The 24,907-nt window shown below is 29.7% G+C and overlaps 3 protein-coding genes across 3 annotated transcripts; 1 reads left to right on the forward strand and 2 right to left on the reverse strand.

Moving 5' to 3' along the window:
• Positions 1–5,391: 5,391 nt before the first annotated feature.
• LOC123299252 (breast carcinoma-amplified sequence 3 homolog) lies at positions 5,392–16,246 on the reverse strand. Its single transcript, XM_044881584.1, has 7 exons — positions 16,173–16,246; positions 13,276–13,677; positions 12,674–12,889; positions 12,217–12,460; positions 10,697–12,133; positions 10,141–10,290; positions 5,392–7,971 (listed from the first exon to the last, which is right to left on the reverse strand). The coding sequence occupies exons 2-7, from the start codon at positions 13,600–13,602 to the stop codon at positions 5,606–5,608; spliced, it is 4,740 nt and encodes a 1,579-aa protein (XP_044737519.1). The 5' UTR covers positions 13,603–13,677; positions 16,173–16,246; the 3' UTR covers positions 5,392–5,605.
• Positions 16,247–16,477: 231 nt separating this feature from the next.
• On the forward strand, positions 16,478–21,714 carry LOC123297401 (iduronate 2-sulfatase). Its single transcript, XM_044879048.1, has 4 exons — positions 16,478–16,741; positions 18,282–18,756; positions 19,430–19,702; positions 20,546–21,714. Exons 1-4 carry the CDS (start codon positions 16,532–16,534, stop codon positions 21,121–21,123), a joined length of 1,536 nt encoding a protein of 511 aa, XP_044734983.1. The 5' UTR covers positions 16,478–16,531; the 3' UTR covers positions 21,124–21,714.
• A 1,709-nt stretch (positions 21,715–23,423) lies between these two features.
• Positions 23,424–24,693, reverse strand: LOC123297905 (DNA/RNA-binding protein KIN17). The gene has a single exon (XM_044879735.1). The coding sequence runs from the start codon at positions 24,615–24,617 to the stop codon at positions 23,424–23,426; it is 1,194 nt and encodes a 397-aa protein (XP_044735670.1). The 5' UTR covers positions 24,618–24,693.
• Positions 24,694–24,907: the final 214 nt, after the last annotated feature.

Here is a 24,907-nt window from a genome sequence, read left to right on the forward strand (position 1 = left end):
TTTGAAGTATATAATAAATCCTAATATTTTTGTTCTTAAAAATATTCTTAAACACCATTTACTGCATTGAAATTTTTAATAAGTACATTTTGCATTGATATATTCACAGTATAAAAACTAAATCACTGTAGTGTAAATATACAAATTATTGTATTAAATCACTAGCTCTCCGACCACGCTGCTAAGACTACCACACTATAGCCTTCACTTCCCCTGCACTCATTTGCCTCCCCTTTTGTTCACAATTTCAAATATAGCCTTAATTATTACAATAAAATATAGCCCAAGTTGTTTGAAGACAATGTAGTATTCTTAAGTGAAGAAATTTTTTTTAATCAGTTAAGTACTGGATTCAAAAATGACGGATTTTCATACAAAATGTTACCCCTTCTCCCTTACCCTTAGTGGGTGGTATCCTATTATATATAAGATTTAATACATCTTATTGGTTGTATTTGGTAATTTCAAATTGAATTGTGGGAGAAAATTAAAGCTTTCTTATAGAATATAACTGTTTTCATCACACGGATGGAACATTATTAGAAACATAAGGCTTTTTCTCTATACTCATTTAAATGGGAATAAAGGCATACCATGGCTTTTCCATTATCATTTCCAAATTCATTCTTAAAAGATTTGACATGAATTTCTAAATTCCCTAAGCTATAATATATTTCAGTGCAATTGACGAAAAGAAGATAAATGATTTCAATAAACTTGCCATTCTGGAGTTTGGCGTAGCAAAGAGTGGATTTCAATTTTAGATAGTATCTCTCTTTTTTAGAGTCTAGCACCCCCCAAAGACTTCTAGAGTCTGCAAGTCCACCGTTGCAACACTAGCCTACGTACAAAAATATTCCTCAAAAAGTATTATACAAAAAAGATTTGTATCGCTTTTTAAGGTTTTATTACCAACTGAAAAAGTAAAACCCTTATAATTGCATTACTTTTAGAACAATAAAGTCAGAGGATGGCCAAAATAATGCAGTTTGAGAGCGAATATATCGTGCAATATTAAGCAAATAAACAAATTAAATCACAGGGAAGTTGGACTAGGAATATCAAATAAGAACATTACAGATGATCCAGTTGGACGTTTCGTCTCTCTATTGAGACTTCTTCAGCAACTAGAAATTATAATTATCAAAATTACAATAACTTAAAAAACGTTCAACTGGATCGACTGTAATGTTTTGATTTTATATTACTAGTCCGACTTCCCTATGATATGATAAATTTGTTTATATACTTTTTGTTTTACATTTACAATTTTACTAGAATGGATCGAACGAGGACGGGCTTGACGATAAGTTGAGGATTGCGGTTTTTCTATTTTTGTACACAGGTTATTCGAAATTTGTTTAGAATTATAATGATTTTGTTTTCATATTGCAATAAATAATATCAATGACATTTTGTGAATAATAAGAAGCAGAAAAAAAGAAAAGCGCCTAATCTAGCGCATGTGCAAAAAAGAAACAGTTACGAACAGATTAAAAAAAGGGCTATAATAACTATAATATTGTTAATATTATTTACAACATTTTGTGAGATTAAAATAGAAATTCTGAAAAATAAATAACGAACTTTGTTCAAATATGTGCATATTATTTTCAACATTTTAAAATTTCTTTTAAAAATCATTTAACTATTGATGTGCTAACTTAATTATTGTTTGTACTTTTTTTGTTTGTTTACTAAACACAAGATGGATACAATTAAATAACGTTTCATTATTCGCAAATTGAATAAATAAATAAATTAATAATTAATGCCCTGGTTAGCACACGCATACAATACAATAGGTACACCTTAAGATTACATTTTTCTTTTTCACATTTTCTACACTCGTGTTATTTAGAAATAATTTTTTAGATCTGTCAATTTATTATTCTATATAATTAAATTTTAGAATATTGTTGGATGATTTTAAAATGGCGCTAATGTATTAAATATGAGAGTCTGCTAGTAATATTTCAAGTAGAATTTGTCTTTTGCCAAATTTTGCAGATTAAAATATTATATTGCATGTATGGTCGTGACCTACGTTGTCAAAGAACCAGTGCAAGGTCTTTGTGGATTTTGGTATCCACAAATTTCAGCCGTTCTAAAATGACTACCAACCTTGCCTGACCTCCTAATCTAGAGATGCAAAGTTTCAAAAAAAATTGACCGAAATCCCAAAGCCCATAACGTTTGTGTAGGGTTTTTTATTATCGGATAACAAAATGAATTGAAATAAATTTCTAATAATTTCTTACTCTTGACATTATAGTTCAAAATTTGAAAATCTGGCAGTCCTTTTTTTAAATAAAATTTTAAGTAGCCAGTATGTTAGATACAAAAAGGTTTATTCGGATATTTACAATATCCGAAATCAAACTATTTTTAGTTTTTTAAATTGAATATTAAAAAACGGTTTTTTAATTGTAATTTTGTTATTAAGTTATTAAAAAACGGTGACGTAAATAACCTGTGTTTTTTTTATAGCTTTTATTTTAAAATAATTCAACAATATAACTTAAAAAAACTGCTATTTTTTAACTATATTTTTTTGTTGCTAAAAATTAAGCTTTAAATAAAAGAATATCGTACAATGTAAATCTGCATATAAAAATATGATTAACTAAAAACTATATTTTTAATAATCTTACAATAAATATTTTTGAAGTTTTTTAATTTTTTATAAATACTTAAAAACGTCTAACACAATATCATTTTTCAGGTAAACATTAATTAAAAATTAACGTTAAGTTCTAGCAATGTTTGAAAAAAAAATTAAAATTTATCTGCAACTCTTTGGTGTATAATAATAACTAAGCTGCAAAAATGTGACACACAAAAAAACATATTTTGGATTTTTTCTTGAAATTTTTTACTTTTTTTTGTTAGCAGTTTGTAAACATTTTTTTTTTTTTAATTTAGTCTTTATACAGAATGTTCGATTTACATCTAGGCGTATAAATATCACGAGTATGACAGAATACATGCGCTATGCAATACATCTAAGTGAGAGGTATTATATACATTTGTTGAAGCTTCGATTTGCGTTGAGATAGTTGTAAGACGCTTGGAGAGTGGGAGTTTCTTAGTTGAATAGATGAACTACAACAGATAAGCCACGATACAAGTCACTTTTGCAATTTCATATAATACCTATAATACCTCTTACTAAGATTCATTGCATAACGCATGTACTCTGTCATACTCGTGATAATTATATACCTTGATATAAATCGAACATTCTGTATATAAATACTTAGAAAGCTCAATAATAGATTATTTCTATTTATTTGTATATTGAAGTATAAAACTGACTTGAACAATAAATAAAATTGTAACCAGTTTATAATTTAAAAACTAAAAGTATATACTAAAATTATATTTTTATCATTTTAAATAAAATATCTTAAAAATTTTTTTGAGATCATTTTTTTTATTCATTTATTTATTTTTTTTGTTTGTTTTGTTTTGGAATTTATCCACAAAAAATAATATAAAAAATATATTATTTTTTAAAATTTCTACTAAAAGAAATCAATCAATCCTTAAAAAACTAAGTCATCATTGTTTTAAAATATAAATTAATACTTTTTATTAAAAATTTTTTTTTGTTTTAAGTATTTTTATTCCCTCACTAATTTAGTTGCCAATAAAAATTTTAAGTATTTTTGAAACCGACGACCATAAGCTTTTCACATAAATTTATAGTAATATGGTGGTCTATAACTTGGTAGAATCAGATTCTACCAAGGTCTATAAGACTTTTAAAATCACAATACAATTTTGTTTCGGACTATATTATTTAGAACCAATGTGATAAAATGAATAACAAATATTTTCTATCTTAGTCCTACTTATTGCTGTCAGTCCGAAAAAATAAATTCTATACTTGCGCTTATGTCATGATGAAAAGACCTACTCTCGACTCGTTTTTATTTCGAATTAAATGTCAACAAAATACCAAATATCTTTTATTTTTGTCAATCAACCTTAATTTCGACAAAGAATACAAAGATAAAAGAATTAAGTAGTCTTTTGGCAATCTGATTGCTTTATAATTTATTTAATAATTGTTTTGGGCCCTGTTTAATGTAGAAGGCAGGCATGTATCGTAAATCCAAAAAAATCGCCATCAAATACAGCATAGATTTAAATAAAAATGATAAAATCCATAATTTTGTTCCATGAAATCATTTTAAATGATGCGCTTGCGTATTTTGTTCATCAACTATTAGAAGTATGATTTAGGCATGCGTTCCATTCAAAATAAAGATATTTTTTATTTTTCAGTAGATGAAATTATAAATTTATGTGAAATTATCGTTAGAATTTTTTAGTTTAATATATCTTCTTATTATTTGTAGACTAAACGAGACTGAATTTTTAGGGGGGCTAGTCCTAGAATAATGGTACAATATTTGACTAATGGGGATATTGAGCTGTACAATTCTTTTTAAATAATTCAATTGATTCAATTCGTTAAAATAATTCTGCTTTTTTTTTAAAATTTCTAACTTAATTCAGTGTATACTAATTTCATTTGGTATAGAATTCAAGAATTTAGGTGTTGTGGCAGAGACCCCTGCTATTGCCTATTCCAATAAAGAACCAGTTTGATCTCCTATTAAATTCCAAATTTTACTTTTAACTAGATCAAGTAACAAAGGGCACCAAAATTTCAAATGCGAAAAACAATTTCGAATTTTAAGTGATTAAGGGGGTAGGGTCCGCGCTGTTAAGCTTATAAGGATGAATTTTTGTTACTTCGAGTTGAGAGTTAATTAAAAAACAACAGACTTACATTTCGTTAAATATCGATATTTTGATTACAACGCAATCATCGTCAGTTTTTTAAATAAAATTTCTTAATATACAATTTGATTTCGAGTATCGTGGTATTTATTTCAATAACCATGTATTAAACTTCTAAATAAATTTATACTGAAAACAAAACTAACCAAACGGATACGAAAGAGTCATAACCAATCATAAGTCTCGTTTATACCAAAATTAATTGTATTGCAGTGAAGCAAAAAAACTAAATTTTTTAATTATCATCTAATCTAATTATTTTTTAGAACCAGTCAGGGAAAATGACTTGTTTTCAAGTGTGTGGTCATCATACCAGCTGAGAAGTTAAAAATCTCAATTTGGTATTTGGTTTATAACGATATACGAAAGAAGTGATTACTTTTTCATGAGAAAATGAGTAATTACCAACTTGCACGTTGTTTGTACTGTTTTTTAATTACGATTGCTAAATAAATTCTCTCTCAATGCAATGCAACTTATTCCCCGTATTCTTAATATCGTCTTGAGCAGTTGTAAGAGTAAAAAACTTGATTCAATATTTTAAAAAGATATTTAACAAAATGTTCGAATTGGCAAATGTTGGAATCAATGATTTCCTTAAAAAGAATTGTGTAATTCAATAGTACCCACTGAATTATAAACTTAATACTAAAAATATGATTAAAAAAGAATACAACATTGCTAGAACAATTAAAATCTTACATATACCAATGCCTCTTTGAATATATTTAAAAACACAACCATACTTTTTTTGATTTTTACGATTTATTAAAATAATACTACTACTACTTCATCTACGTTTCTTTTTTGATTTTCTCTTATTTGTTGTTTTCAACGATTGACCACCATTATTTATACCACCAACGACATTGCTGCCATCTATGTCAGCATCATCACGACTGTTATCCTCGTTAACACAATCTGTAACAGCACTTACATCGTCACCACTTTTAAGTGGTATTAATGGCTCAATTTCTTCTGAGTCCATAACTTCATCACTTTTTGTCACTAATTTGCATGATGAATCATCACTCTCTGAATTTTGATTTTCAATTGGAATAATATCATCATCTGGGTATGTTATATCACATGAAAAATCATCCGAAGGTCGTTCGTATTCTGGTTCTAAACTTAAAAATTCATCGTTATCCACATCATCTTTTGATGATGTTTCAATCGCTATTATTTCAGTAAAATCTTCATCAATGTTTTTCGATTTTTTTGTTTTCGTTTTTTTTACATTCTTTTTTTTTATTTCTAATTGTTTACATGATTGTCCAATTTGTAATCCACAATTTTCAGCTTCCACATAATTTTCATCTGAATCTTGTGTTTTTGAATCATCCACTTTGATTATATCTAAATATTCAAATTCTTCTAAATTTTTTGATAATTTCTTTTTCGGTTTTGGTTCAACTATTTTTACATTTGATTCGTCAATCATTTCATCGGTTGTTATTGAAACTATTTCTGTTTCTTCAATATTTTTTGATGATTTTTTCCGATTCCTTACGGTGGGTTCAATAACTTCAATATTAAGTGGTTCCACATCAATTCTTTCTTCTAAATTTTTCCATGCTTTTTTCTTTGATTTTGTAATAGGTTCAACAATTTCTACTTTAGATTCAATGTCAATATCTTTTGTAGGTATTTCAATTTCTTCCAAAGTTTTCCATGCTTTTTTCTTAGGTTTCAAAACTGGTTCTGATATTTCGGTATTAAATGTTGGAAGTTCTTCCAAATTTTTCCAAGCTTTTTTCTTAGGTTTTAATTCAACATTTTCTACATTATCCGAACATATTTCAATTTCTGGTGATTTTGATTTTGCTTTCGAAATTAATTCAGTTATTTCAATATTTTTATCTACTTCAGTTTTGATTTTCAAAATATTTTCATCAACATTTTTCAAAAGTTTCTCTTTGTTTTTAAACGTTTCAACTATTTCGACATTTGATTCAATATTTGATGGTGATTCAATTTCTTCTAAATTTTTCCATGCCTTCTTTTTTACTTTTGTTGATAAATCAACAATTTCCACATTTGTATCCACATTTTTTGGTGATGAATCAACTTCACTTACATTTTTCAAGGTTTTTTTTTTATTTTTCGAAGTTAATTCAACTGTTTCAATGTTTGATTCAACAGTACTAGATTTTGGTGAAATTTCTCCAGTAATTTTGGTAAAACTAGATGAAGATTTTACTTTACTTTTAACTTTTCGATCCGAATTTTCTAAATTATCATCACAAATGTTTGATTTTGGAGATAAATCAATATTTTGGGCTGGCAATGAAGGGAAGTTATTCGAACACATTGTGATGTTATCAGAATGAGATTCAATTTGTCCCCAAACTTTACGTGTTGTAGGCTCTTTATTTTCTTCTTCCTTAGAAATTTCAATAATTTCACTTTTTTTAGTGCTTGGTTCTGCAAGCTGCAATGTTGTTGATGTTGAAAATTTCTTTTCAACTTTAGAAACTTTTACGTTATCTTCTTTCTTTGTTCTTTTCTCACATTTTGAACTTGACTTTAATGACAATTCTTTAGTTTTATTAACTATTTCTTTAGTTTTATCGGCAGATATTTCTTCATGAATTTTTTTACTTATCTCAATCGATTCTTTTTCGAAAGGTTTGGGTGACGGTGATTGATTTCGAATACATTTACCATCGGGCGCCACTGTTGTTTCATAAGTAGCCGTTAACGATGGCGATGGCGTTGTAACAACACTTTCATAATCGATTCGTTTTTGTTTTTGTTTTTCAATTTGTTTCACATTTACACTTTTTTTCTCAACAGTACAAGGTATAATTGTCTCCGGCGGTAAATAATATTGTTCACTATCACTTAAACATGGCGATGGTACTGTATCGTAGAGGTTTGTAGTAGAACTGGCAGTGGGGCTCGATGTTTCTGGTCGTCCAGCGATCACAAGAATATTATTTGATGCACCAATAATTGGCCGAAATAATGTTTCATCACAGTTTTCATGAATCACATACTCCGTTGAATCTAGACACATAGGATACTCAGCCTCTTCGTCCGAAGGCAAAGTAATAACCGTTCCCAACGGATTTACAACTTTTACAATGGTAGCAGCTGATGGCTGAGAAGAAGGATGCTTGATTTGAGCAATGACATGGCCCATCCCGTACCCTTTAACAGAAAAAGCCATAGGCAGGTTTGGTCGTCAGAATTTTCAGAACATATAATTTAACGATTACGTTATTGATTTTAATGATTGAGTAAAAAATGTTCATGCAGCTAGGTTTTTTTTTTTGTTTTGTTTTATATGCGAAACATAGAAGTGTGAAACTAAATAGAGAGCGTGGTAAACATATACTTTTTAAATTTATTTTGTGTTTTTTGTTTGTTTATTTGTAAATTTGATCTTACTTCAAAATACTTGCCGAAATGTTAAAAATTTTTTATTTCTGTACCAGAAATAATTTTTAACCTATAGAAAAGTAATTTTGAAGAGAGTTGCGCTAAAAATTGTATAAACCTGAATTTTTGTAGCATTTATATTGACGATTGGCCACTAACTATAATCATCTTCAGTTTAAAATCTAATTATCTAAAAAAGATATTTTTACATTATACTGAAATTTTTTTCCTGTATTCATTTGGTCATGAAATATGCATAGTCGATAAATCATTTATGCGAGACTGAATATAATGATATTATAACGCAAGAATTATTATGTTTCGTTAGATATTGCTCCAATCCTAAAAATTTAAATGGCTCGATAATAGCGTTGTTTGATTCTACATTCCTACATTCCACAGGCGGATATTTTTTAATTAATAAGAGCGATCGTGAATAAGCAAGCATAACTCTTTATTGTGGTCGTGAATAAGCTTAAGTTTTCGAGACGTTTAGTGGTTGCTTACCTCTTGGTTTAAACAATGAATAAACCTTCCCCCTTCCTTTTAAATATCTCCTAAACAATCAATGACTACGAAATACATCGAGAATCAACCATCACTAATAACCCAAATTTCTACAAAATTATTTTTACGTTGGCTTCTTATTTCATTTTCCTTACGAGAATATCTTTTCTGTGAGCCTTTATAATAATTTTTATTTAAAAGTATTCAGTCTGGAGATCATGATTTACCGACCACGCATATTTAACATACTTGACCATTAACCAAGAAAAAATTATATTAACTTGATAAGAGCTAGCCTTTGTACGGATAGTCGATTTCTGAGCTACTGTAAGTTGCTACAACTTTTTCTAAATCTTGCTTTGTTTAATAATAAATTAAACGAGTAAAAATTTTCAATTTAAAAATAGGTTATAAAGTTTTAAATGAAGTAAGATCAAATTTACTTATAATAAAAATATTTATCATTCATTCAAATGAAAATTCTATATTTTATACAAAAAAATTTTTAAATGAAAATGGCGTCAAGAGAAAATAAAAGAGTCGTTAGTGGCAAAAAATACTTAATGATGAATATTTATTTAAATATGCTCGGGCTGCCAGCCTGCCTGTGGCTTAACTGAAGTAAAGGGGGCTTGGCAAAGCTTTTTCTTAATGATACGCGATGAACTGACTCTTACAAATTAGTACAAAAACAAATGAACATCCAATGTTGCCTCTTGTTGGTTAAAAATGATTTAAATTCATAACTGGCTTTGTTAGATTTATACGCGTCAAAGCAATTCAAAACAAATTCGAAATATTTTTACGATTCGCGTGTTAATAAATTATGCGACCCTTATTTTTCGATCCAAGTGCAAAACATTAAAAATATAATCAACTGAAAACTATGAATTTGAAATCTTATTAGGCTGTACATTTCAACTTGTCTGTTTTGTTCATAATTAATTAAGGGTTATATAATTATCGCTAAAAATCTCTGTTCATCAAACAAGATCTGTACTCAAATTATTCGATTTCAAAGTGGAAAAATATTTTTTCATTTTTCACGAACAAAAGCACAAAATAATTGTATAAGCAATAAGATAATCAGAAAGAATATTAGTCCACCAAAACCACATTATTAATTGCGTTCAAAATGAATAAAAATTTACAGCCAAAACCATGATGAAAATTACCAAATACATGGCAATTTTATAAGAAAAACGGTAAAGCAAAGATCAAAAAAAGGGAAACTTTATATCACATAACTATCGTTTATAGTGCAATGTTGAATTTTCCAGATTGGTAATCGAGTAACCGATGAAAAAATTTCTATAAATTTGTAATTTATAATCAAAATGAACTCTCGACAATTCAACACTGTACTTGTGAAGCAAATAAAAGTCCTAAATCTAATCTTTATAGCTCAAAGTATGGAAATTTTAGGCTTACCTTGTTCTCGAATTGAAAGGCCTGGTGATTCCATCATGGCATCAGCTAAGTCTTCTCGTAATTGAGAATCACCTGCTCCTGTCGAACTATCCGAATCTCTTCGATTATTTCTATGCATTTCTAATAATCTAGGTGACTGTTCGTAGCTACCTACAAACACATTCGAATTAATTATACTCCTGATTATCAAAAGGATAGCCTAAGCAGTGACATTAAACTGACTGTACAGCTATTTACTATCTGTTCTTTTAATATTGAAAATTATAAACAAAATTGAGTATTTTTAGAATCTTAAGAAAAAATTAATAAAAAAGCCGTTCAAGTACGAGTTGGAGTTGAGAGCGCTCAGTCATAAATTATCACAGTATTTTTGTATTTCAAGTATTAAAATTCCTTTTTAGTTCAATCTGATTTTTTCTTACGGCTCTCGCACAAACATTATAAATAAAAATAGAATTATATTTTATTTATAATTTTCCATAACCAGAGTTCAGGCAGTAAATGGTGGTAAAGTTAGTCTAGCGTTAATGCTTAGACCTTGAGGCTAAAGTCTCACTTGCAGATGTAGATTCAATAAGTACAGGAACCAAAGGGCGTGTTCCAACACGAGGCATATTTACTGGTGTGGAGCGTGCAGGCCGTACAGCTGATACTGTTCCAATTTCTACCGCTTCAATATCTGTCGTTGCTAGTGGCACAGCACTCGAAGAATTATAAGTTTTAAACATGAATTGTGGTCCCATCCACAATCGCCTATGTGGCCCAGCATGTGTAACAATTTCTACTTGTGATAACCATCGATCTTCATCTTCGGACCTTTGATTTTGTAAACTGTTTTTAAATTTATTACATAAGAGTGGATTATCAACGGATAATGGTGATTGTATTTCCACAGAATTTAATTGCCTAAGTAAAGTCCAACGTGCTTTTGCTTCCACAGCTAATTCAATAGTACTTTCATCGCAAACTTTTTCCCTGGGAATATTTGTTGCATGTCTTGGATCTAAGTCATATTGAATTAAACTACCATGACATGCCATAATAAATAACGAGTCAGTCGTGTGTCGATGATTACGTATCCGGGATTCTCTTGGCTCTAATAACCATGCTCTGGGAGCAGCAAAAGCTGCACATAATTTTAAATTAGGAGCATCTTCGGAAGCTGACGATAATCGTTGTCGACTGGTACTAGATCGTACATTTGTTTGTAACGAAATATTACCTGGACCAAATTGTGCGGGTTGACGAATTTGTGCTAGAGGATAAACAATAGTGGGATGTGGGAATGGTGGTAAACGGGGATTGGAAAATGGTACAGCTGATGGGATTTCATTCAAAAATACTGGACTGTTAGAACGACCATCTGCAGATAAACCAGCGCTTCGATGAAAACGTGATAATCGATTTACAACATGTGGTGTTGCATGTGTGCGTACCCCAACGGGACCACCATATGGTGTGACAGGGAATACATGGGTTGTCCCACGTAACGTTGACACAGCAACCCATCGAGAGTCCCATGAAAAACTAATATCTTGTACTTTTGCTGTGGTATCTCCTCGATGTAAAACATATAAATGATGAACAGCGGCTAAAGATGATCCGCAAGGATGTGGATGAATTTTAAACAAATGAAAATCATGACCACGTTTATCAGCTGTTAACAATAATAAGCCAGTTGGGTCAAATGCTAACGCCACCACTGGCTCAGAATGTGCAATAAAATGCGCAAGCACTGATTCACATTGGAAGGTTTTACTATTCGATGAGGAAATATAACTAGAACCATCATTTTGATCTGGTGGTTGAATATCCAATACTGTAACAACACCTGGTGTGTTCTGATCGCTTGGTATTATACCAGCTGATGGAGGATATTGTGATGTCACTCCAGATAAACTATTTGCTACACTTTCACCTAATTCTCGTAAACCTTTCCCTAAAGACTTTGCAGCATGTATCACAGTTGCTGTATAACTTGAAACACCTTCACCTGAAAAGAAGAATAAAACAATAAAATTGATATATTTTTCTTTAAGGGATACAATTTTTAGACAAACTAAAATGTTAATTTACCTTCACAGCCACCACTACTTCGCCATGCAGGAATCATTTGACGTTCCGCATATGCTAACCATCGTGCACCCAATGCAACTGGATTTGGACATAATCCTGGACTTTGATAACATGTGGTAACAGTCATACGGTCCTCTAATGTGCATGCATCGAATATCGCAATACGCTCAGAGAATGTGACTATCACAGACGACTTATTACTATGAACATCGATTATAGGACTTTTAAATTGTATGCTTTTCACCTGTAATCAAATTACATATTTCTGTGAATTAAATAAAAATTATTTCTCTAGTTTAGATCTATAGATTATCTATGCTCGCTTTGAGTAAAACCCGTCCTCTGGAGGTTTTTCCCATAAATAAGACTTTAAAACTACACCAGTATATAGTTTCCAATAAAGTTTGCCTCATTTCTAGGCCAATTACTGAAATAAATAATATAAATTAACATTTACCTGATCGCCATCACGTAATGAAATAAATCCCAATGAACAAAAATGAGGTCCAGGTGCAATTGTATCACACAATGCCATCAAAGGTCGTTTATGGCTAAACAGATCTTCTAAGTTACTAGAACTATCTGGTGTTGGTAATATTCGTAATACACGAACATTACCTTGTCGCCATGAAAGTACTTCGGTGGCTTCTCCGCTTGCTGGTATTGACCATACCTATTGTAATTTGTTAATCAGAAATTCAATTCTCACTATTGGGATAAAATCACAAGTAACAGAAATTGATATTTTCCTGGATCACAACTGATTTAATTCATAAATCTTAACGAAAGCCTGTGGCTTCCTTAAACTTTTATTTTATATTTTTTAACATGGTACGTGTAGGTGTGAACGTAGGTAAAAGACGATCGGCTATCGCCCCCCAAGACCCTCCACTCGGGTACCACACACGCCTTACACCTCCGGGTATAGAAGGCCCTGCTTCTTTTAATAAGAAAGACAATAACTATATAGCCTTTTTATCGCAAAAACGCAGAATCGATAATAGAATTTTCGCGGAATGCAAAAATTTGAATGACATAAAAGCGTGAATTAATACTTACTTGAATTCCACTCGTATAACCTAATACCAATAATAAAGGTGGGGCAACAGATGAATCTAATTCATGTGAGCCAGATAATGTTGAACAATTGATATCAGCATACTCAAAACGGGCCCATTGCACTTGCTCTTTGGATTCTGTAGTTGTTGTCGCATACGATGTAGGCACTACTTCATTTATAAAACCAGTAACACTATCTATGAACGATTTATCGGTGACGGGTTGCGGCGTCACACATAATGGTGACGATGTACCCGTCACCGAACCTCCATAACCAGTACGTACTCCAACCCCTTGTCCTGTTCTTGCGGGGGAATCCGCTGACATTGTTATTTTAAACGCTGATGTACAGTATTTTTTAATTTTTTCTCTATATTCGCTACAATACTACACTAATTTGTTCTGAAATCGGGGGAAAAAAAATTTTAAGTACATTTTAAGTATTTAGTAGTTTAGGGTAGTGTACAAATGAAAAAAAGTGTACAAATAGCTTCTAAGATATTAAGGTTATATGGGGAGTAAAGACAAATGATCAAAATTATAGAATACACTGAAACAAAAATTTTAGTATGAGGAATGTGTCCAGAAGCGGACCTAGCTACAGTCGTAAGAACCTTTGCATAGCGTGTTTTGCAAAAAAGTAGCTATCTAGCTCTGTTTTTAACAAATTGTGAGAGATACAGCAAAACTGTTAATAATTGTTAAAGAAGGAGCAAAACTAGCTCTAAATGTACCATACTGTAAGAGATAGAGCAAAATTTTTAATAGCGAAAATGTTTCGCACAAAAATATCAAATACTTTTTAATGTTTTGAAAATCCAACGGATTCGGCATATGTTCCTCATACCAAAATGCTTGTTTTGGTGTACTATTTCATCCCCTAGGTTATTGACCATTTGTTCTAATATACACGGTATTGTTAAGGGCAAACACTTAGCAGAGTATTAGTGATAATTTTATATGATTATTTCATTTTTAAGGTAGTACCAGCATGAAATCACTTTTCGACAGATTTGGCCGAATTTTTTTTCTCGGGTTTATAATAGCTTTATTTATGAATTCCTAAAATTTCATAATTTTTGACCGTTTAGATCGCGAGATATTTAAAGACAAAGTTCGCGATTTTGAGGGTCATGTCCCATTTAAAGCATGTAAAATGTCCGGTCTCTCCAACTATTTTTTATGATATTATTATATATTGAAGAAAAAGTAGAAAAAAATGTTTATACAATACAATTCTAAAAAAAAAATTTAGAAATTAATTTTCACTTTCGAGATATTAATTTTGACGTAAATTGATCGAAATTGGGACGTTGGCATAATTATTTCCCATTTTAAACGGTCAAAATTTCTGAAACTTTGGGAATTAATAGTAAGCATTATTAAATTCTTAAATTTAATTTTTCGTTAAATTCTGTCGAAAAAAAATTGTACCATTGCTTTAACATAGAAACTGCAAATACCATGCTGGAAATACCTTAAGTGGTGTATGAGTATAAACTAATAAGTCAACCAACTTATCAAATTTTTCTTGCGACTATACGATATATTTTTTTCCTTTGAAATGATCGATAATCCGATGTTTGCTACATGATTGAGATGGCACAATTTTGACCAAAAGTGAAACAATATTAATTTTTCATCAGATTTCATTAAAACTCTGATTAATAATTTGGATTAAAAACATTTGTCCAAATTTTACTATAGCGCGTCATTCAATCCATGAATCTTTATCGTCTGCCGTCTAAAAAAGGTTTTTGATCGATCTCGACTAAATGTTCCGACCAAAAACTTATTTCCGAGATGGCACACGGTAAAAAATGGCATGGATTGAATTAACGGGCTGTTTCCTACAATATACGTTATTCATGAATTTTATCGAGAAATAAACCAAAGTATATCAATCCAAACAAATACACTCGGCCTTGGCAAGCTCAACTCAAACATAAAAATTATGAAATACATACAATTCACATCATACTATGATAAATAATTACCAAATTTTCATTTTGAGGCTTCAAAGTATCGAAAATTAAGCGAAATTTCAAAGTGTATTTTTAATTTTCGTTATATCTCGCGGTTCTACAAAAATTTATCAGCAAATTACATTAATAAATGCATACATCTAAATAATTTCAGATAATTGAATAGAAATTTATTATTAAATAATAATTTCATATTGTTAGATTTATAAAATTTTCCACAAAAAATGTACTCTGGGTAAATGAATCCTAATCAGTTTCAATAAATCGCAGTTTAAAAAATAAAAAATTAATCGCAATATATAAAAATTTAAAATTTAAAAACAACTATCAAATTCAAAACAGAACTATTTGTGTGGGAGGAGCTAAGTAATGTTTACAAACAAACAAAAAAAAATATCAAAAATTCCATTGTTTATAAATAATTTACAACGGATACGGAAACAGAAAAATTAATTTGCATTTTTTTTAAAACAAAACAACATAAAAAAAATGAAATACGTAATTATTCTAAACATAACAAAAAATTTTCACCTTACATAATAGAACGTAACTGCAATTACCAATTAATTAAAAATTACGTAAACAAAAATAATGAAAGTTTATTAATAGAGAGTAGCCAAAAACAAAAAAAAAATTTATAAAATAATTTTCAACAAAATATTTTCAATGAATTGAATAATTGCCAATATTATGGCATTTAATGAATAATAATTATAATAAGTAATTTAAGTTGAATATATACTCAATATTTTAAGTTTATAAAAACCACCTATTATTAACAAGGACAAAGGATTGCATTCATAACAAACAATTTCAAACATATATCGAACATTGTTTGATATTGAAATATTATGAAAATGAATCTCTTTGATAAATATAAACAATTGAAATAATATTTTTTTAAAAACTTACTTATTTTCTAGTTAAAATTTCAATAAAAGCATCAATATTAGCACTACTGCGTCATTTTCTTTACAATGACAGCTGATATTCTACAATGACGTCACAATACAATTACTTTTTTATTATCCATTCAACTCTCAAGAAAAATATATTTAAAACTTAATATTATACAAATATTTTTAATGAAAATTTTTAAATATGTGCATATTTTTTTATTAAAAATAATAATTATTTAATACTTACATTAAATTTAACTTTATATTTAGATTTTTTGGGATGTTTATTGTCTTCGTCTAATCAGTAGTCTCAAAACATCAGCTGATTTTGACACAATTGAAACGTCAATCTTTGTTGTGTTGTCATTATAAATGCAAATGTCAGGAAAATTATTTATCATTTTCTTTAATTTTATTTTATTATTTTGTAAAGCTGAATATAAAACTTTAAGAAATGTTTTATTTATTGTTGTCGATGATTTGAGACCAGCTTTAGGTGTTTATGGTGATCCAAATGCGTACACACCGAATATCGATAGACTTGCCAGTAATTCTATATTATTTACGCACGCTTATGCACAGGTTTATATTGAATTTATTTTTAAAAACTTTTAATAACAATAACATTTTTTTTTTAACTAAATTAATCATACGTTTAGCTAGGCCACTATTATAAAACTATCTTTTGTTTTATATAAAAAGATAACAAACCTAATTAGCTTCTGAACTTAAAAATATTACTCATAATCTATTAAATAATTTTAATGAATAATATAAGTATTTACACTATTATCCAGTCAAATTACACTTTGAAGGTTACAAAAATTCCAATAGAGCTAAAAATTGGTATGAGTGTTCAGAATACTATTATAAATGAATTGTGAAAAGTCCCCATCAATCCCCCTTGTGCAAAAAACTTTATTGAGGGGGGAAGTTTGCAAAAAATAGGTTTTTCACGTCTTTCAGCAAAACGGTGAGTTTACCAGCAAAAATAGTTCAGACAAAAATTGTAGATCATTCAATTTGCTACAAAATGTGTCCCTGCACCTTTTTTCATAAGTGCTGCCATTTTCGTGATATAGAGGTTCAAAGAATTGAAAAAATTAGTTTATTCGTTGAACCGTTATACGAGTAAAAATATGAGTCCCTATATCTTATACGTACAAATTTAAAAATTTTTAGAATTTAGAATATGGCCTGAGTAATATCTGTCTTCCATTCAATTGTCAGCGTGGTGATGCTCGTATACCTGCCTCGTTTCAAAGGTCTCATACTCCACAAAATACTGTTAGTCGTAAGTATTGAAAGAGGTGGTGAATTTTCGGAGTACCTGAAAGACCAGACATCTGTAAAAATTCATGTGCAGTGTCGAAAAAATTATACTCGAAAGAGTAGCATTGATGCTGTGAAAAGACAGCGCCAAGAAGAAGAAGCTGGTTCATCAAAAATAAGTCCTCATATTTTTACTCGTATAACGGTTCAAAAATGTATTACGAAAAAAATAATTTGTTCAATTCTATGAACCGCTATATCACGAAAATGGCAATACTTATGAGACAAGGTGTAGAGACACTTTTGGTAGAGAATCGGATTATATATAATTTTTGTCTGAACTATTTTTGCTGTAAAACTCACAAAGCCTATTTTTGCAAACTTCCCCCCTCAAGTTCCGCTTCACAGATAGTGATTGAAAACACACAAAATCTTTGAGATGACAAACAATTTGGGAAAACATCAACAAGTTATTTTTAAAAACGACAAGAACAGAAATTCCATTGATCTCAAATTTGCCAAACTTATCGATTTTTTTTTCTTTTCTTCACATTATCGTCTATTCTTTTCTCTCAAAAAGCCCTTAATTAGACCCACCCCTACGCTTGATTATTGAACAACTAATGATTGGTTCGTATACACCCGGTACATAAATTTATATTTAGTTTTCGAAAAAAAGAGGAAACCCAATATTACTCAACTCAATTCGATTAAGTGCTTTTGATATTTTATTAGATTGATTTATGTTGAATCGAGCTCCATTGGGTTGACTTTTTCCCGATACTCGAATTGTAAAAAGCAATTTTTCAACGTTTTTTGTTTTATAATTTTAACTCTACTTTAATTACAGCAAGCATTATGTGGTCCAAGTCGAAATTCATTTTTAACAAGCAGACGACCTGATACCCTCCACTTATATGACTTTGATGGTTATTGGAGAGAAAATGTAGGAAATTTTACAACACTTCCACAATACTTTAAAGAACATGGTTATATTACGTATTCAGTGGGTAAAATATTTCATAATGGAAGTTGTTCAAATTGGACCGACGATTATCCATATAGCTGGTCACAAAAACCATTTCATCCATCGTCACAACAATATATGAATGCTCCCGTATGTCCTGATAAATTTGGACATCGAAAAAATTTAGTGTGTCCAGTTCATGTAGAATTTCAACCAGAACAAACATTACCCGATTTACAATCTTTAGAAGAGGCTAAACAATTTCTAAGGCAGCAGAAAAATAGTATTAATCCATACTTTTTAGGAGTTGGGTTTCATAAACCTCACGAACCTTTAAAGTTTCCTAAGAATTATCTAGGTTCGTACAATAATCGTTAAAAAAATGGTTTAAAAATAAATCGATCGGAATGAATAGGAAATTCAATATCCCCCCATATTATCTGTTTTTATGAAATTCCTCTTCACAGAAAGCGATCTATTTTTATGAAATTCAAGCGATGAAATTTAGGAGATAATTTAGACGAGAATGCAAGCTTTTAAGTAGTATACGATAACATCTACGTGTTATTAAAAATCCGACCTATAGAGATTCTTGTTATGGCGTTTCAATCAATTCCAGCACAGACGAAAAGAGCAATTTGAAACGCATACAATGGGTGATATTCTGGATCAATTTTTTTAGTCAAAAATTTAAAACTTTTTTTTATTGAATATTTTTCGAGATATATCCGGAATCACTGCAAAATAAAAGTTTTTCGAATAGGATTTTTAGTGATTTCACAACATATACTCAATCAATTGTTAAATAAATTCAATATTTGTTTCTTATGGATCAAAATTACCCTGCGTACGTAGGATAAAAATGATTTTCTAAAGCAATTTTGACTTAAAAATTCCAAAATTGAGTCCTTTTGACGATTGAATGAGTAGTTTTTGAGATATCTGCTAAATTTGCATTTGCAATTTTTTAACTCAATGACTCAAAAACTTGTTGTTCGCAAATTTTAAAATAAAATCTTTATTTTCTTCAGATTTTCACCCCATTGAAAATATTACTATTGACTACAATACAAATAAACCATATGGTTTACCTACTGTCGCTTGGAATCCATGGTCCGATATTAGGCGACGAGATGATATTGCAGATTTAAACATCGAATTCCCTTATGGAAAAGTGCCAATGGATTGGACTAAAAAAATAGTACAAAGTTATAATGCTGCTGTAACTTATATCGACCACTTAATAGGTGAACTTTTAGACGAAGTTGATGACAATACAATTGTTGCCTTTATAGGGGATCATGGTAAGTATGATTTAAAAGGTTTTCCTTAAGTTTATAAGAAATTGCTTCCATGATCAAAACTTCTGTATCATTTATTTGAAATAAATAAATCATAAGTTAATGAAAAGAATAACGCGCCCAGGATCCTAAGTACCATGTGCATTCCTTCAGATAAAATGAGGCACATATCAACATTTTTTTAAATAATTACGTAGCACTTCGAGCCTTTCAACCCTCAAGATTCCCTTCAAAGGTTAACCATAAATAATTCGAGAATATGAACCGCCTGGTACCGAATATGGTAGTCTAATCTAGTTACCGATTTGTTTTGGTTTCAAGGAAAATGATATTTTGATGAACATTTCTAATTAAATTTCGGTCTGCACACTTATAAAAGTAATTACGATTAGCTAATTCATACTGAGTATGATTACATGGTAATCGAAATACGTATTTATATAAACGAAAATTGAACTAAGATATTGGAGAAAAATCGGATTTTAATTAATTAATTTATAGGGTGCAGTTAAGCAAAGTTGTGCTGAGTTTTTAACTGGGCTTTATCGATTGAATTATTTATCACTTAAGCAATCTGCGAATCTTTGAAACTTTCGTAGATAGGTCATTGATTTCGACCTATGTGTGATGGGAGAAATCTTCGGCGGAATCCGTAGGGCGTTTTTTGTGGGTTCTGGTCTCGGTAAAATATTGTAATAAAAATTTTCTGTAAAGTTCGTGAATTTGGTTAGTAAAAATTCAGGGGATTTGGTTTTGGAAAGTAAATTTCTATACAGTTTGGAGGAGATCCTTTTTAATTAAACAATTAAAAACAAATATTTTACATGTTAAAAATTATTTTACTAGGTTGGTCCTTAGGTGAACATGGTGAATGGTCTAAATTTAGTAATTTCGATGTAGCAACAAGAGTTCCTTTTATTTTAAGAGTACCTAAAAGAAAACCACGAGTAATAAAAACTCCTGTAGAATTAGTTGATGTATTCCCAACTCTAGTTGATTTGGCGAAATTATCACCAACGATCCCAAAATGTGATACAGAATCCCCAGAAAATTTGTGTACAGAAGGTGAAAGTTTAGTAAAATTAATATCAAACGAAGAATTCATTTCTACAAAATTTGCATTTAGTCAGTATCCAAGACCTACAGAGGATCCGTCATTCAAACCAAGTAGTGATAAACCAAATTTGAAAGATATAAAATTTATGGGTTACACCATGGTGAATCACGATTATCGTTATACCGAATGGGTGGAATTTAATAATACTAGCTTTCTACCAAATTGGGATCATTTAGTCGGTGTTGAATTATACAACCATGAATTTGATTCAACGGAAAATATAAACCTAGCTAATAAACCTGAAATGGAGAATGTTCGTAAACAATTAAGTGAAATTCTACGAAATCAAAATGATCGTACCAAATAAATTCTTTGCTAAGTCGAGATAGAAAAAATTCTGTCCAAATAATCATAAGAAATACAAACTTTAATAAATGTGTACATGTATTCCGGCACATATTTTTTGATGGTAGGTTCTACCATTCAGTAAACTTGTAAGATGATTTACCCACGTAATTTACTCACAAATTTGCCTCTAACTTTAATCAGCATTACAATATTTCAGCCGCCAGGCAGAAGCAAGAAAGTGATTTCTATGATTATTTTAACAGAATTTATTCCTACTGCATATGGTGGTGGTAAAAGCTATATAAATATGAAAAGTCTATAGAAAACAATTATAAATAAAAAGACTAATATAATTTATTTTTTAAGTACAAAGATTAGTTAGAATACAGCTCAAAATATCACTTATAAAATTTGAAATACTCAGCGTTACAATGATTTAATATAGATAATAGAAATAAGTTTTATTTGGTATCTAGCGAGTAACTAAATACGGTCCGATTTTAACATATAGAGATGGTGGGGTGTATTTGGTGGTTGAAAAATAAATATTACTTAACGCGTGTTTTAATCACAGTCATATATACAGTGTGCCCCGGATAGAGGTAACAATACTTGTAAATTTTCTTATTTTGCATTTTAAGAAAACAAATCATTCTTTATAATAAGTTTTGCTTATTATGAAAAGTATGTATAGGAATGTTTAAAACTTCTAAATAATGTACAGGGTAGTCAAAAATTTGGTATTACTATTTTTTTTTTTTGGGTAAACTACCCTTCGTTTTTAAAAGTTGACAAAATGTTACTAAAAAAAGTTACTCGAAATTAACAATTATGACTCTATACAAAATATCAAGAAGATCTTTCCAACTTTGACAATTCCATTCTTATTGAATGTTTATCCGAGAAAATAAATTTTCTTTTTAATTTTCTAAACTACTTAGTCCACAAAAAATTACACTCTCGGATAGTACATGTTAATTGATTCATTATTATTTCCTTTTTTACGTTTTTTTATAATTAGAGCTTTTATTCAAATAAAAAATGATGCCATGATTAAAGTACACGGATCTTCTTGATATTTTATATAGAGTCATAATTTTTAATTGCGAGTAACTTTTCTTAGTAACATTTCGGCAACTTATAAAAAAGAAGGGTAGTTTACCAAAAATAAAAATAGTGATTCCAAATTTTTGGCTACCCTGTACATTATTAACAAGTTTTAAATATTCCTACATGCTTTTCAGAATAAGCAAAACTTCTTATAAAGAATGACTTTTTTTCTTAAAATGCAAAATAAGGAAATTTACAAGTATAGTTACCTCTATCCGGGGATCCTCTATACGAGTTAGTTTCCAAAACTGCTACATAGCAACGCCACCAGTATCAATTCCAAACCACTGTCATATCATTATTATTTATTTATTTTAAATTTTCTACTAATACCGCTATAATTGGAAATGAAATATGTGACGGGGTCTAGTGTTTAATAATGTAACTAAAACATTTTCATTATGAGACCCATGGTTTTATCAGAAGTTAAATGACTTGTATATATTATTTGACTGTGGTTTTAATGCCACCAAAAATATCGGATATATGTTGCAATTTTATTATCCGCGAACCGCATTCAACATTGTAAGGATAGATAGGCCCTTAGAAAAATACTCTTGTAAAAGATACTCAATATCTCTGATCCTTGTCGAATTGACTGTTTGATTGGCAGCTTCTTACTAAATTAATTTTCTGACATTCTATCCGAAACAAAAATTAATCGAAATTTTAAATTAAAAAAATCTATTATCACAGTATGTACAAACTGTGATATTGTTTTAGTTATACATTAATAAGTCTGTGATTTCTAGATTAAATTTCAACAAGTAAAATTTACAAAATTAACAAAAACTGAGCCGATTTTCATGAAACATTGCTCAAAACTCTCTATTAAATTAACTTTCAAACAAACAAAATCGGTTCATCCGTTAGACAGATAGACACACATAATGGTCAAACTTTTAACACTCTCTTTTTGCGTCTGAGGTTAAAAAGGGTTTAGTGTATGCAAAAAATTTAAAAAGCATGGGTGCTTGCACGCAAAAAACCTATTTTTGCAAACTTCCCCCCTCAATAAAATTTTTTGCACAAGGGGGATTGATGGGGACTTTTCACAATTCATTTATATTAGTATTCTGAACATTCATACCAATTTTTAGCTCTATGGGAATTTTTGTAACCTTCAAAGTGACTGGATAAAAAAGAGACTGTTTTACTTAACATAAATTATATTTACAAAAAAATAAAATATAATATAAAAAATAAAAGTTATTCATTATACAATTTAGAAATGTCTTCATATTGTACATTATTCACTTTACGTCCTTTCAAAGGTCCTGATTCAATTTCAATTGTTGCACAAAAATCTTCTTCATGTACTTTTAACAATGTTGCTCTTGAGCCTCGATATGCACCATTTACAACTAGAACTGATTTACCAATAGCTGGTATTACTGTTTCTAAATGCGCTTGATCTAATTTAACTTTATGTCGTGTATCTAGCATACACACAACTGCTGAATATTTATCGATCACTTCTTTAATATAACCTTTTTTCTTATAATAGGTATCACCTAACGATTTTGTAACAACTTTCACTACAATATTTTCTGCTAACCAATAATCCTTACGATTTCTTTTTTCTTTTGCACGTTCTTCGGCTGCTATAATTTCATCTAACGCTGTTTTCTTTTGATTTTCAACTTTAACTTTTTTTCGTTCTTTTTGGGATCGTTCATCTGATCTTTCATCTTCATCAAAATTTTTTCTTTTACTTGTTGATTCTATAACTGACTTTGTTTCAAGTTTTGGTTTGACTGTTGATAAACTTATTTTAACTTTTTCACGATCTTCAGGTATTTCTTCAAGAATATCAGGTTTCTCAACTTCCTCGTCTTTATGATTTTCTTTTGCCAATTTCTTACCACGTTTAATTTGTTTTTGTAAAAATGCCAATTCTCTTTCTTGGTCGTCTTTTTCCATTTTTTCCTTACGTTGCATTTTCTCTTGTAGTGCAATTGTTTCTGGATCACGATCTATGTATGTAATGAACCAGCCTTTTTCCGTTTCATCAACCACACATTTTCCCTCACGTCCTAACCATTTCACAAATCCTGTAAGGGTTACCCATCGCGTTGCGTTCATATGTAAATGATTTCGATCTGCAATGTATTCTTGGTAAACTCTATTAGCTGGGACACGCTTTGTGCCAAATTGACGTTTTAATAATTCTAAGTATCCAGTAGCAAATTCTTTTGAAAAATCATCCATATATTTCCGAGAATTATCAGCAAATAATAAGAGCTGCCTCTGATGGGATTCCGATAATGTGTGGCATTTAAAACCATTTTCATCACGACATTGTTTCTGACACATTTGACAATACCATCGTAATTTTTGCAAACCTTTTGCTTTCATTTTATTTGCAATGTATTTTATAGATCCTACCTCTGCTCGACCCATTTTTGATAATTTTTTTTTCAACTACTTATTTAAAATCAAAAATTTACAATCGTCAAAATTTTAGTCTGTGGTTTTGTCGCTGTCAAAACAAAAACTGGAAATATAAAACGATCAATCAGAAAACACCACATTCAATGGTTCCATGTACTTAGTAAAAATGTCAAAATTGAAAAGAGAAGTTTTGCGTAGATTTTTGGCAAAAATTATTTAAAATTAAAACTATAATTCATATTTTTCATCCGAAATTTTAATAGTAAAACATATTATTAAAAATATTTTAATCAAAATTA

The sequence above is a fragment of the Chrysoperla carnea genome, chromosome 4 (assembly GCF_905475395.1).
Source record: "Chrysoperla carnea chromosome 4, inChrCarn1.1, whole genome shotgun sequence".
In the NCBI taxonomy this organism is placed as follows: domain Eukaryota; kingdom Metazoa; phylum Arthropoda; class Insecta; order Neuroptera; family Chrysopidae; genus Chrysoperla; species Chrysoperla carnea.